Below are 15,505 nucleotides of genomic sequence, written 5' to 3'. Positions count from 1 at the left end.
CCATGTTGACCAGGATGGTCTCGATCTCTTGACCTCGTGATCCACCCGCCTTGGCCTCCCAAAGTGCTGGGATTACAGGCTTGAGCCACCGCGCCCGGCCCATTTCTGTTACTTTTAAAGTCATTGTATATGCATGTTTCTATTTTAGGGCTCTATATTCTATTCCATTGGTTTCTTCGTTTAACTCTACACCAGTACCCTACTGTTTTAATTACTATAGGGTAAAATTAAATCTTGATATTGTAGAACAAATCCTTTTCACTTTGTTCTTCAGATTTGTTGTGGTTATTCTTGGTCTGCTGCCCCTCTATAAAAAAACTTAGAATTCATTAGTAAAGTTTCGCAACAAATTCTGTTAGGATTTTATTGGAATTACACTGAACCTACAGATCACTTTGGGACTAACATCTTCAAAATACTGAGTCTTGCTATCCAAGAAAACAGTATATTATATTCCATCTAATTATGTCATTTCAAACTGTCTTCCAATAAATTTTTATGGCTTTTCTGCATACAGATTTTCCACATTTGCTGTTTATTCCTATGTAACATATAGTTGTTGTTATTACCATTGCACATGGTATATTTTAAAAGCCTTTAGAACTCTACATTGTTGGCATGCAGATATGCATTAATTTTTAAAAGCTTTGTTGAGGTATCACAATTTTTGTATGTACATCTTATAATCAGCTACCTTGTTAAAATATTTATTATTCCTAGTAAATTTTCTATAAATCCTTTGGGATTTTCCACATAGAGAACTGTATCATATGAACTCCTAAGTTTATTTCTTTCTAATCCTTTTATCTTTAAATTATCTTTTTTGGCTAGAATCTCTAATACAAAGTTGAATAGAAGGAGCAGTATTGAACATCCTTGTCTTTTTACTGATTTTAATGAAAATATGTCTGACATTTCACCATTAAGAACATTTACTGTAGGCTCCTAGAATTTTTATCAGTTAAGTTTGATAGAAAGTAACTTACCTTAAAGAAAGAATAACACGAATTCTCTGATATTGTTGGAACTTGCTTAATGGTGTAATACATTGTTAAAAATTAAAAAGCTCCATGTGTGCTTCAAAAAATACATTCCCGATTTTGAAGCGTATTTACTAAATTTTGAGCTATAAGCTTGTAGAATCAAGCATGTTAATGGTCTACTATATGTTTACTAGTTTAATTTGCTTATCCTACCATTAATTGAGAGCAGTATGCAATTCTCCCACTATGAGTGAGAATTTGCCAATTTCTCCTTGTAGTTATATTTTTGCTTTATAAATTTTAAGGCTACTTTACTAGATGTCTGTAAGTTTAAAATCTTAGTGATCTGAACTCTTTGTCATTAGAAAGTGACTTTCTGTATCCCTGAAAATGCTTTTGCCTTAAAATCTATTTTGTCTTATACTAATATGGCTCAACTTTCTTTAGTATTTATCCAATGAATCTTTTTTCATTTCTAATTAAAACCTTTCCATGTCCTTTTTATTTTGAATATGTCTTTTTAAGCTGTAGAAAGTTCTTTTTAAGAGCAATCTGAAAATCTGTGTTTAGCTTACAAGTTTAGGCTACTTGCATTTATTTTGATTATAAATGTTTCTGCCATCTCACCTTTTAATTTCTATCCCTGCCTCATAGACATAGCTTTCTCATATATGTATATGTTAAACAGCTTTTTACATGGACATATGTGTGTGTGTATGCATATCATATATATGTGTATGGGTACATGCGTGTGTATGCATGTGCGTATAAATATACATATTTGGTATTAGATGAGTTTGGTTTGGGCTTAATATTTTTTATACTTCTGGTTGAAATTTATACATCCTAATTCTATTTTTTCAATCCTTATTCTTGAAGTTTTACTGTACATCTTTAAGTTTTAGAGAAACACAGAGAATATAGAGTATATTAGAACACTTTGTCATCATTTACTTCTGACTTAGCCAGTTCTTTAGTTCTGTCTTTTCACTAAGTGCAAAAAATAATATTATTTTATACAAACATTGTTTAGATTTATATACATGTTTACTATTTTCTTAAACCATTGCTTCTTATATTTCAGATAATTTTTTCTGAACATTTCCCTCATTCCTGATATTTACCCTTTAGAAATTCCCTTAGTGTTAAGTCTATTTTGTAGTAAATCCTCATCATTTTTATATATCTGAGAATGTCCTATATTACATTTCAAGGACACAGAAATTTTAATCCCAAGTATATAATTCTAGGTTCAAACTTACTTTCAGAACTTCAATGCTGCTACTCTTTTTTTTTTTCTTTTTTCTTTTTTGAGACAGTCTCACTCTGTCACCAGGCTGGAGTGCAGTGGCGCGATCTCAGCTCACTGCAACCTCTGACTCCCTGGTTCAAGCGATTCTCCTGTCTCAGCCTCCTCAGTAGCTGAGACTACAGCGCGTGCCACCATGTGCAGCTAATTTTCGTATTTTTAATAGAGAAGGGGTTTCACCATGTCGGGCAGGATGGTCTTGATCTCTTGACCCCGTGATCCACCTGCATCAGCCTCCCAAAGTGCTGGGATTACAGGCGTAAGCCACTGTGCCCAGCCCATCAACAGTATCTTTTTAAACCTAGGCTCTAGTTGGTTTGAAGTAAAAGAAGCCCCTAGGGTATCTAGCCTGCTCTATGGCTGGAAGCAACACAAAATGGGTTTCTTTACTGTAAAACTTCTCAAGTTTTTAACATCCCAGCCTAAATTAAAATCATCTAAGAGGGAGATATAATATCTTGCTCTACCCAAATTCATTTGATCAGTGCTTCTCACAGAACTAGTCTTCACAAAGCATAATTTGAAAAAATTCAGTTTTTTTTTTTTTCCTAAAAAATGCCTCAACACAGAAATCAAATTCGAACAAAGAATTATCTTCAATATTCCTATTCTAACCAGATATACCCATACCAGGCTTTAAATAAAATTGATAAGCTTTTATAAAATATGCCAGATTCTGCTAGGCACAAGAAATATATTAAAAAATAATAATGATATGTAATTTCTGTTCTCAAGGTGTGCAGAGACAAGGTAATATATAATTTGGCAAATGTTCCATTAGCAGTTTGAATTAAATATTTTCTTGATAACTGTCTCTTTAAGATTGGAACACATTATCTTTATTTTGTTTCTTTTTAAATGCATATAAATTAAAATTTATCTTGCCTGATATCTTGTTTGATAATCTTGGAAATAACTGGCCACCCTAGACTATAAAAACTGGAAACCGAAGTGTTATAACTAGGGCTCAGAAACAATGTACCATATTATATCTACTTTTGCTGCAGACTAAACCATTATAGCTTTTTTTCAACTACTTGTTGTCAAATCCATTATTCAAATTTTTAGAAAGTCATGCAATTTTAAGCCAAGAAATACTAAAACCTTTGTAGTAATCAGAAATCTCTCTACTTTTTAAAAGTTTACTAAAGGCTAGGCACAGTGGCTCGCACCTGTAATTCGAGCACTTTAGGAGGTCAAGGTGGAAGAAATTGCTTGACCTCAGAAGTTTGAGACAACCTTGGGCAACACAGTGAGACCTCATCTGTATTAAAGAATTTTAAGTATTAAAAAGAATAATAAAAGCTTATCAAATTTTTTCACTTTTGTAATAATTTGATGTTAAATAGTTCTGAAACTTCTCTATAATTTCGTATGTATAAATGCAAATGAAAAATACAGATAATAGCAAATAAAATGGAAAGTTGACTTAATCGTTTGTTTCCATTATTCTCATTCTTACACAGAATAGCTGCTAAAGGTTTTGGACCTGGTATCATCAGTATGTTAATAACTACTTAGCTGTGAAACCTCTAAGTTTTCAGCTCTTTACCACAGGCAGATTTTTATAAATTCATGAGCTACTCCCCTCACAATTCTAAATTTTGTTGTACTCTACTTTCTCCCCTTTGTTACTTCCCTCTCCCAATCACATGGTGTTTGAAGACAATGATTAGAATCTGGGATCACTTAAAAAGGTATAAACAGAGGATATGATGACATACTTAACCAAAAAGTAATGAACTAATTAATTAATATATAGAAATTAATCCTTGTTAGTTTTCAGTAATATTTTTTTGTTTTTCTTTTTTTTTCAAGTTATATTTTTAATGAGAAATTTTCTAACAAAATCAATAGCAGAAATTTATTGCATTGCTGTTTTAATTTACAGCATGATCACCCAATGCCAGAAAGTTTGCAGAAAATTAGGCCCCAACATATATTGATAATTAGTATAAATGGAAAGAATTTTACAGCATAATTAATAATTTTTAAATGTTTATGTTCTTTAACCTAATATTTGAATTTTAGAGATTCCATCCCAAGGAAATAATTTAAAAAGCAAAGTTTTCACACAAAGAATTTAAAATGTCCCTTAACTGCAAAAAATTAGAAAACTATAAAAAACTTTAAAAATTAGAAAATTATATAAAATGACATTACATCCACCCAATAATATGTTACCATTAAGAAGATATTTAAGTTGATTATATAATGGTGAATAAGCGGTGAAGAAAAAAGCAAGATATAAACTTGCACATACTAAAAGATTACTAGTATGTTTTTACTTTTTTTAAAAAAAGATGAAAAAAGAAGTATGGAAAAATACTAACAAGAGAATAAGGGATGATATTTTCTCTTTGTCTTCTTTCTAAGGAAACTGAAAAGTTCTTCCATGGTAAGAATTTATTATTTCTGAAAACTAAAAGTTTAGGTTATTACAATTAAAAGCTTGACAGGCTGGGAGTGCTGGCTCACGCCTGTAATCCCAGCTCTTTGGGAGGCTGAGGTGGGTGGATCACGAGGTCAGGAGATCGAGATCATCCTGGCTAACCTGGTGAAACTCTGTCTCTACTAAAAATACAAAAATTAGCTGGATATGGTGGCGCATTTCTATAATCCCAGCTACTCGGGAGGCTGAGGCAGGAGAGTTGCTTGAACCAGAGTTGGAGGTTGCGGTGAGCCAAGATCACATCAATGCACTCCAGCCTGGAGACAGAGTGAGACTCCGTCACACAAAAAATAAATAAATAAAAAATAAAATAAACAAAACAAGCTTGTGTTTTAGCTACCACTTTTTTTTTTCATCTTCCTCATTAAAGCAAGTCATCTCTCTTTTCCCCCAGCCTTTCTGAAAAATCAAAGTAAAATTTTTTCAGCTCCCACTCAATCTGGAGAGACACATTCCTCCTATAACTATTCAGTTGGTTAACTTCTAAAACACTCTACAGAAGGGAATAGACAAGTTTTACCTTATTTCCTTCTTCTTTGAACTGGGGATTAATTATTTTTACAAAAGAATAAAACAATTGACGAATTCTGGAATCTCCAATAAATGCAATATGTTTATCTACAAGGCAGTTCTTTGCTTCACTGAAATCAACAGAGAAAAATTAATTAAAATAAGTAAAATCAGCCATATTGGCATTTTGAAGCACATGGTTTTTGAAGAAAATTGTACCGGATTGTTACACATACCATTATATTGCTTTATAAGCAGGTGGCCAGGTTTAACTTACCACTCCATGTACTTATGATCAGTTAACTCTCTGTAATAGCTCGATTCATTACATATTTAAGATGTACTCTAACTGTATTAGGTGCTTTATATTTACTATCTCTTAATCCTTACAATAACTCCGTAAGTATCCAGCAGGTGCCAGGGTAAAGGACTTTTGCTCAAGGATTATTGCGTTAGCCCTGGTTATCTTTCACCTGAGATAAAGCAGATTGGCCAAAGCCCTTCCCTAAAACCTTGGGGGCAGTGAAATCTTCATTTGCAATCAACCCTACAGTCAGTCAGCAAGTCTCCACCCTAACATAAAGAAGAAAAGTACTGTTTCACCAACCCCTTCTCCACTACATATTAAGACCCATCCTAAAAAAGAAAGCAAACAACAAAATGAAGAAATGTTACCTGATTTTGTATTTATGCATCATACAACTATGAGGCTGCCAAACTTTCTCTCCAAGAAATCTGCCACTTGAGAGAAGGTATTCACATGAATCATTGCCTAAAACAGTTAAACACAACAGTGTTGTAAACAATAGATAAAATTTTACACATCAGCTATCTTGACCCTATATAAGATTCTTGAAATCAAAAAGTAGAGTTTCTATGTTTTAGTACACCATCCAGGTTCATATTACTCATTCATGAGAAACATGGTAAATATTAATACATTAGTATTCAAGAAAACAAGAGCCACTGATGGCCTAACTCCTAAATGCTATGTTCCCTGCTTTGGCAGTTCCTTCTACTTCAGGTTTTCTTTCCAGGGATATCATTTCAACCTTAAATTAGCCTTTATATTTGAATATCACTCCTACTTCTAGCTGAGAAAGAATAGTTTAAGGGGGGTCAGGCATGGTGGCTCACACCTGTAATCACAGCACTTTGGGAGGTCAAGGCGGGCTGATCACTTGAGGTCAGGAGTTCGAGACCAGCCTGGCCAACATGGTGAAACCTCATCTGTACTAAAAATACAAAAATTAGCTGGGCATGGTGGCACACGTCTGTAGTCCCAGCTACTCGGGAGGCTGAGGCATGAGAATCGCTTGAACCCAGGAAGTGGAGGTTGCAGTGATCTGAGATCATGCCACTGCACTATAGCCTGGGTGACAGAGTGAGACTCTGTCTCACACACACACACACACAAAAAAAGTAAGGGATAAAAGACAAGACTTTGGAAATGACTTCCTATTCAACTATTATAACACATAGTGCATCAGCATACCCGGAGGTCTAGTTTTATATAGAAAGTTCTGTAACTAGGAACTCCTCAGTCCCAAGTAAACTGTGGCACAGTCACTCTACACTTTTGGATATTTTACTATACATTAGCTAAATATCCAAAGGGGTTAAAAGAGAGTTTAGATGCATTTAAGCTCAAACATGTCAAATGAATGGGGTAGGGCAGGGTGATGGTGGGGTAGGACAGCGGGATGTAGGGGCAGAATGAGATGTTTAGGTTAACTATGGGGAATATAACAAAATATAAGCATTATTTAATTTAATCTCCAGTTATTTATTAATAGTGAACAGCAAGTTATACTTGACATTTAGTTAAGGTCACACTAGGGAGTCTGAGAGGAGGAATACTGCAGAACAGAAATGATATTGAGCTTTTCAGGGTAGAGATAAGGTAGACTCAAAGATATTTAAAGTAGCAGAACACATCTCTTTTCTCAATCCAGTTATTCATTATCTAGCCAAAATACAGATAAAAGGTGATACAAATGCAAGACAAGTATGCATAAATATTGAAAGTATTGTTGTTTCCTATGTCATAAATTTGAAAGTAGAACAGGGAGAAAAAGTTAAAATGTTGCATTATCTTATTGATGTGAAACTGGGTAAGGAAAGCAGGATATGAATTATTAAATTTGTGTAACTACATATACAGCCTAAGCAGGCTTTTTTTGTATTTCAAAGATTTTTTAATAACCTGTCTCTAGGTAAACTGCAAATAATTAGTTCTTCATTTCCCCCAATAATTAAAAACTAATTCTAGTTCTGAAAAACAAAATTAAGCTACATAAATAACCAAGGATGAGTAAAAAAAGGACTGTACAATTACACAACTGATTTTTCTACAAATAGCATTCCTGTAGCATTCTTTTATAATGGCCATATGGTAAAATCTTATTAAAACCTAGTAAATGTTGAAAATTCAAGAGGAAATTCCATATTTACAGCATTTCTCTTTAAATCTACTAAACCAAGTTAAAAGTTAGCAACATATCTATTTTTTTTTTTAAGTTGTAAGTTGTAAATAAATAGGTGTTAATCCTTTGGGGTACATCTTCTTTTTCTTTATTCTTTTCTTTCACCTTTCCCCCTTTTTTTTTTTGCAGGGGGGGTGGTGTTATTTGCCTTTTGTCTTTTAATAAAAGCCTAGATAGAAACACACCTTAGTTAAACTTCAGTGTCCGGGATTACACATCCATGTAGGGGTTACTCGCATTTTTTTTTTTTTTTTTTTTTTTGGGACGGAGTTTTCTCTGTTGCCATGCTGGAGGGCAATGGTGTAATCTCAGCTCACTGCAACCTCCACCTCCCGGGTTCAAGTGATTCTCCTGCCTCAGCCTCCCGAGTAGCTGGGATTACAGGCACTCGCCACCATGCCCAGTTAATTTTTGTATATTCAGTAGAGACAGGGTTTCACTATGTTGGTCAGGATGGTCTTGATCTCCTGACCTTGTGATCCACCCACCTCAGCCTCCCAAAGTGCTGGGATTACAGGCATGAGCCACTTCGCCTGGCACCAGTATGTTTTTTATAGAGACAGAAACACCATACCAGTATCTCAAAATAACCAGTCTTTTCTCCCCAGAAAACACTTCTAAAATACCAACAATTTTTTTTTTTGCCTCCAGTCAATACTACTACTATCTTGTTTCTCAGTTGTTGAGTTGATGGAAAATAACTGCTCTAACCTGATAAACATATCGAAAAAAAAAAAAAGCAAAATAAGATTTGAAGTTGTCACTACCCAAAGGCATTATAAACATAGTATTTTAGAGAATACTGATCTTTCCATGGAAGAAATTCTTAATTTGCTAATGAATGCTAGTGATGACTCAATATATTTCATAATGCAAAGACTTTTTTTTTTTTTACAAGGCTTGTATCTGACATTAATCCATATGTGTCTGTATCATATCAGCTAGGGTCCAGTCAAAAGACAGGAACTATACTAGCAATTTTAATAGAATCTAATACAAAGGACTGCTAAGTAGACAACTGAAAAAGTAAGAAAAGAATGATTTTTCTGTATGTCAGCAAAAATAGTAGTAATAAATTACTCTTCCTATTATAATCTAATTAAAATAAATTAACCTGATCCAGAAAATATGCCATAAAATTTCAAACTCTAAAACAAGTTCTCTTTTTTTGGGAAGGAAGTTTTTAAAAACCAAATTGCTAAATATAAATCTAGATCTTAAGACAATGTACCACCTTTTTAATATTTACACTAACTATATATAAATATCTGTTGCCACATATTTTCCTTTCCAAATTTACCAAAGACAAAACAAAGCTTCAGTTGTTATTTTCAATTATCTAGTATAACTTTGATAGCTATTTTAATACAACTAATGTGAGATAAACGTTGCCAAGTGCTCAGATAAATCAAGCAAGAAACATACACACACAAATGAAAGGAAAGGGACAGAATTATCTACTTCAGCTATCTCCAACACTAAAATTATCTGGATGAATGGCTGTCTTCCTCTTTATTTATTCTATTATCTTAACTATAAGCATTCTGGTTTGTCAATCTACAATCTCAGAATTTTATGCATGATTTTTCTGTGATAGAAAAGTCCTTAAAAGCAAACAAACAAAAACAAACCAAAAAATAAAATGTAACAACTAAAGGAAACATCTGATGGCCCATATAAGCTGCAAGTTATGTTTTCCTTTGAAGAGCATATGTCTGGCACACTACACCTTTAGACTGAATCATCCTGCTAAAACTGTGTGTTTCCTACTACCAACCATTAAAATACCAGATCATAAAGTTTACAATATAGTTCATAGAATATTTTGTTTGCCTAAGATACAGCAAGTTATACTTTAGTCTGTGCTGAAAATCACCATTAAAATTTTTCTTTAGAAAAGAAAGGAGTGGCTCATTACAAGTGGTATCATACAGATCAGGAACTTTCTAACAGTCAAACAAAGAAAAGGCTAAGAGGCCCAGAGCTGCTACTTTCTTGCTTTAATTTCTGAAGCTTTCAACTTACTTTTTTGCAGAACATCAAATATCATTTAACACTGGGATTTAATATGCTTAGTGATAAAAAAAATTTTTTGATTTCAAAATTAAGACACTTGAAGTTACTGTTATCAATTTAAAAAATTAAAATTTTACCAGATTGGAACTATCCTTAAGGCTACATATATTGGTCAACTGTCACAGAAATTATGTTTTTAACCTGTAATCACACTAATAATGGACATTTTGAGATTCATAATGTTAGAAATTGATAACATTTGGAAAAAGTATAATTAAGACAATAATTATTTTCAAAATGCCACTCTATTATGTGAAAATAATATTAATAATTTTTAAAAGCCTACCTTCTAAAATTCAGATTAGAACATGAAATTCAATTAAAGCCACAAAAGAACCATAAAAGGAAATAAGGACTTTGAAATCTATTTATCCACAGTTATTTAAGGATTTCCTATTGTGTTTTAGGCTCTGATGATTTGAAGATTTAAAGATGAATAAGATACTACTGGAAGCTTACAGTTTGTGTGGGTAGGCAGATACCAATTATTACAATACAACACAGTAAGTATATATAAATTGCTGGCAAAATTAAATTGCTAATTCCTACTGCTATGGGGGTGACATTTGAACCAGGTCTTGAAGGAAAAACCTATACTTTCTTTCAAGATAGACGTCACTGTGGGCAGAGAAAATCAGATAACTGTAAGATGTGTAAATGGGTAAAGCACGTTTAGATTGTGAACCTGGAATTTGGGGAAAATAGGAAAAAACATAGGTAAGAAAAAGTAGGCTCAGGTCAGATTTTGAAGCTTTACACAAACAACTTTTAGAAAATTACCCCCTGGCTGGAAAAATAATAGAAAAACTCTTACTGGTACAATGAAGTTGAATTAGTGTTTCTTTTTTTTTTGAGACAGGGTCTCACTCTGTCATGCAGGCTGGGGTGCAATGCCTACATCACTGCTCACTGCAACCTCCGCCTCTGGGGTTCAAGCAATTCTCCCTGCCTCAGCCTCCCCAGTAGCTGGGATTACAGGTGCCCGCTACCATGCCTGGCTAATTTTTGTATTTTTAGTAGAGAGGGTTTCGCCATGTTGGCCAGACTGGTCTCGAACTCCTGAACTCAAGTTATCCTTCTGCCTTGGCTTCCTAAAGTGCTGGGATTACAGGCATGAGCCACCGTGCCTGACCTGAATTCCTGTTTCTATGTTGTTTAACCCATGCTTCCCTGGAAAATGCTTTCTCATTCCGTCTTCTATACTCCCAAATATCTAAGAAGCTCTGAGAAAGACAGACTGTAACATAAGGCATGAGACAGACTAACTGTGATCTAAATCCTATCTCAGTCATTGTGTATCCTTAGGCAATTTATTTAATCTGTCACGCTTCATCTTTAAAATGGAAATAATACTGTAATTCACTGAATCTAAGACCATTGATTATAAGACACATGATTATTTTATGTCATAGTAAGAAAAAAATGTTACCAATTAAACTTTGACATGCAATCAAAGTTTTAAAGACTCATCCTGATTACAGAGCTGTTAAAAATGATGGGGGGGGGAATTAAATATGGTAATTGTCTCTGCCTCATAGAATGGTTATTAAGACGAAATGAGTTAAAACACATAAAACCTTTAGTAGAACAGTCCTTGATATATAAGTGTTCAATGCTAGCACACAGTATTTGCCAAGCTTTACTTTCTGTAGTGGGTAATTTTCTTTTACTTTATATAGTTTGTAAAGCAAGAGAAACTGACTATGTTTACATCCAAACTGCCTTTATTGTACCTTGCCTGTGACACACTGATACTCACAGATTCAAAATCCAAATATACAGCCTAATTCCCTTCATGTACTGTAAGATCCTTTCTTACTCTAAAGCAAGATTATCCAAGATGTGCGTGGTCTGGGCTGCTGGCGGTCCAGGACAGCTTTGAATGTAGTCCAAATTCATAAACTTTCTTAAGAAAACACAATTTTTTTTGCAATTTTAAAAATCTCATCGGCTATCGTTAGTGTATTTTATGTGTGGTCCAATGACAATTCTTCTTCTTCCTATGTGCCCAGAGTAGTCAAAAGATTGGCCACATCTATCCTGAAGAGTGTGAAGGGCATTGCACCTGACTCAGTTTGATACTGCCAAAGCATGAGGATGGCTAAGATGTTCCTGGTAAGATACTTATTTTTCCCAACGTCTTCAGCTCAAAGTCTTGACATTCAGTCTGGGCAAATCCACACACCAAGTGTAGTGCTTCACACTCAAGGCACTGAAGTACCTATGGAAACTGATGACTTACTTCTGGAGAAGACTTTACAAAACAGTCCCCATCTGACATTCTATTCTCCCTGCTGATGACAGATCTTGATAAGATGAAAACTATAATCTAAAAATAATAGTATTCCAAGCTTATCAAAAGATAATAAGCACAATTAAGAAAAAGGGAAGGGGACCAGAATTTTATCTTAGGGCAACAGCACTGTAGTTATAAAATTTCTCTCTACTACCATCACATACACAAAATTGAATTAAATCACTGCTATTTTATGCCAAATTGTCATAAAATGATTAAGAGTAGTTAAAACAAGTATTTCTTCGAAACTACCACAAATCAATGCATCAACATTGCTAGTTTTACATGACTGTAGATGAACCAAGGCCCTGCCAGGTCATATGACTATGATCTGGAGAGAGCTGGAGAGAGGCCAAAAGGTTATAAAGAATCTATATCTTTGTATCAATTTAGTATATTAAAAACTGTTCACTCAGTATAGCTCTAGAGTATAAGATTTTTAATTCTCAGGAGTTGGCGGAAAGCAGCAAACTGAAAAAGCAAAACTGACCAAAATGCCCTATACCTTGAAAGATCTCCTGGGATGAGGATACATCACAGGCTCTAGCACCCCATTTATGAATATTTTGCCAAAGTAGGTGTAAAGTTAAACGGGCACAGCGTTAATTTACACCTGTCCATTACACATTATATCTTGACTGATTAATTTCACAGTCACCAAGAGCTGTCCAGATAATGGCTTTGATAGTATTAACAGCCAAAAATAAAAGATCCTATCATTAATTTCCCTCTGCCAGTCAGACTCTTTCCTAGTGGCATTTTTACAAAGAAAGAAAAATCAATCAACAAGGACAAGTAAATATCCCTTGATTACTGAAAGGTAATTCCTTCTGAAATAACGTCCTATTTTCTTTTCCCTTTTACACCAGTTGCAAAACCCGTGGCCAGGGCCTGCTTTCATACTGCTTACAACTTGCTTTCACTGCCCACCTTTACGCCTGTCAACCCATAACTTTTTTCCAAAAATCTGCCTTTACTTTTAAAAAAGTGTGCATTCCAAACCCTTTAAACGTTTTTGAATCACAAAAGCTGGGTGGCACCTCTTCCATTTAACCACAGACATCTTTTGCCAGCTATCACCCTTTTGGCAAAGGAAAATGGGGGGCGGCCCTTGCCGCTGTCCAACAGCCCAAACTGGGTGTTACAGGACAGAGGCAAAATTAAACAAAAGCTAAAGAGCCAGACCCTTAAGAGGTTGGACCTGCGACCCCACTCCTGGCAGAGGTGCCCCTCGCAGGGCGGCTTGGGCTTCACGCAGCCCGGGCTGCCTCCAAGGGCCGCCTGACCGACCTCCTGCCCGCGAGCCCCTGAACCTGGTGCGTCTCCCGGAGCCCAGACCGCTCAGGAGCCGGACCCTGGCAGCACCTTGGGCCAGGCCCAAGGTTGGCGCCCCCGACCCCAGCGCGGGCGGCTCGGGGCGGGGACCGGAACCACCAGCCATTGTCCTGTGGTGACCCGCACTGGGGTCCACTCTGTTGGCCTGGGGCGCCGGCCCGCTGGTAGGGACACCTGGGGGCACGTGTGGGAATCGCCTCCCCCGCGGGCCGGGCGGGAGGCCGCGTGGGCGTGTGTTGGGCGAGGGGGGCGGCCTCCAGCCACCGCGTCGCCGCCTCCCCCACGGCCTGCCCGGGCAGGGGGAGGGCCCGCTCACCTCGGTAGCGGCGGGAGGCGAGGTGGCACGCTGCGAGCAGCAGCACAGCCACCAGCGCCAGCACTTTGGCGCTCCTCACGCTGAAGTAGTGGTTGATCTCCCGCTTGCCCAGGTTGTAGGCCAGAGCCGCCATCTTGGTTCCTCCATGACAACAGTACGCGGCGGAGCGGGGAAGGGGCGCCGCACAGGGGCAGCACTGGGGCTGCCGCCGCTGCAGCCAGGCGAGGAGCTGCCGCCAGCTCTCGCCGTCACCACCCGCGCCTCCCGCCGGGGAACCTGACCCCCCGGCCGCGGCGACCCCGGCCTCCGCCTGCCCCTCCTCGGCCGAGTCGGCCGGCTCGGCGGCCTCCCCGAAGCCCCGCCGCCGCTGCTCCGCTGTGCCGGTTCCCCAGGCGTCCTGGATGTCTGTCTCCTCCCCTTCCTCCTCCTCTTTAGCCTCCTGCCTTAATAGCGGCTGCGCCGGCGAGGGGGGTCGGGATGCCCAGGGCTCCGGGGTCACCGGGTCACGAGCCCCGGCGGGCGGGGGCGGCGGCGGCGGCGGCGGCAGCAGAGCCATGGGGGTGTGGGGAGAGGGATACCCGCCCGGCCCGGACGAGGGGCTTAGGGCTGTCTCCTAGTTTACCGGCGGCTACCTGAGCCCAGGTTGGGACAATAGAACTACAGTTCCGGGAGGAAAGTACACACCGTCCCACTCCTTCCTTCCCCAACACTGCCCTTTCTCGGTCTTCTACTCCCAGGACCCGCCCAGATGCGAAGGCTACACCCTAAGGTCGCTTATTGTATGGCTATCCGTGGCCTGGCTGGTCAGTCTGGCTGCCCCCGGGTGCTGGCCAGATATTGAGAGTGCTGGCATCCAACCCAGGAGTAGAGACAAGTCTTAATACTTAACTCACTGCCTTGGCCAGTTTCTCTTAAACCATTTTTTAGTGCCCTCAGTTTGCCCGGTTCCAGTGGGCAAAGCTACACCAAAGTGCAGAGTGGAAGCTACAGGAGCCTAACTTAGTGTAGGTGTTGATGAGAAAAGAGGCTGACTCTCACTTGTATTTACACATGGTTGGCTAGGTCGATATACTAAAAAAAAATTTTTTTTAATTTTTTTGAGAGGGAGTCTCGCTCTGTTGCCCAGGCTGGAGTGCAGTGGCACGAACTTGGTTCACTGCAACCTCCGCTTCCTGGGTTCAAGTGATTCTCCTGACTCAGCCTCCCGAATAGCTGAGATTACAGGTGCCTGCCACCATGCCCAGCTAATTTCTGTATTTTAGTAGAGACGGGGGTTTCATCATGTTACTCAGCTGGTCTCCAACTCCTGACCTCAAATGATCCGCCCGCCTCAGCCTCGAAAAGTGCTGGGATTACAGGGTGAGCCACCGTGTCTAGCCAAAAAAAAAATTTTTTTTAATGTGCTTATGACAATCTTCTGCGCTAGTAATGTTGGTTCATGTTTTCTGATTCTCAATAAAGCCAGCATTCCATTTCCTTAATAAAGCACTTTTTATCCCTACTCTCCTCTCGCTCCCACCCCACCCCTTTTTAAAATGGTTTTTCTTGTGCTTACTTCCAGATCGGAATGGTTATTTACATTGCTTGCCATTCTACTTGCCTTACCTCGTTTAGAGTGAGTCATTGTTTAGTTGGGGTGTTGTCAGGTATTCTTTACAACTTTCCCGTTTAGCCATTCCTGAACTTGTGCTTATAAACCCCTCTTAAAATTGTAGAATATTAGATATGAATGGACTGTAGAG

The 15,505-nt window shown here is 38.0% G+C and overlaps 1 protein-coding gene across 1 annotated transcript in view; it reads right to left on the bottom strand.

The window, feature by feature from the left end:
- The window catches only part of CASD1 (CAS1 domain containing 1), a 48,752-nt gene extending 34,389 nt beyond the window's left edge, over window positions 1–14,363 (bottom strand). The window contains exons 1-3 of the mRNA XM_017525117.1: window positions 13,764–14,363; window positions 5,930–6,026; window positions 5,265–5,385 (exon numbers count right to left, since the gene is read on the bottom strand). Of these exons, the coding sequence (XP_017380606.1) occupies window positions 5,265–5,385; window positions 5,930–6,026; window positions 13,764–14,319 (774 nt within the window). The 5' untranslated portion in view covers window positions 14,320–14,363. The remainder of the gene's footprint in view (window positions 1–5,264; window positions 5,386–5,929; window positions 6,027–13,763) is intronic.
- Window positions 14,364–15,505: the final 1,142 nt, after the last annotated feature.

The sequence above is a fragment of the Cebus imitator genome, unplaced genomic scaffold (assembly GCF_001604975.1).
Source record: "Cebus imitator isolate Cc_AM_T3 unplaced genomic scaffold, Cebus_imitator-1.0 Scaffold37, whole genome shotgun sequence".
NCBI classification, from domain to species: Eukaryota; Metazoa; Chordata; class Mammalia; order Primates; family Cebidae; genus Cebus; species Cebus imitator.
This window is presented reverse-complemented; position numbering and strand designations above follow the sequence as displayed.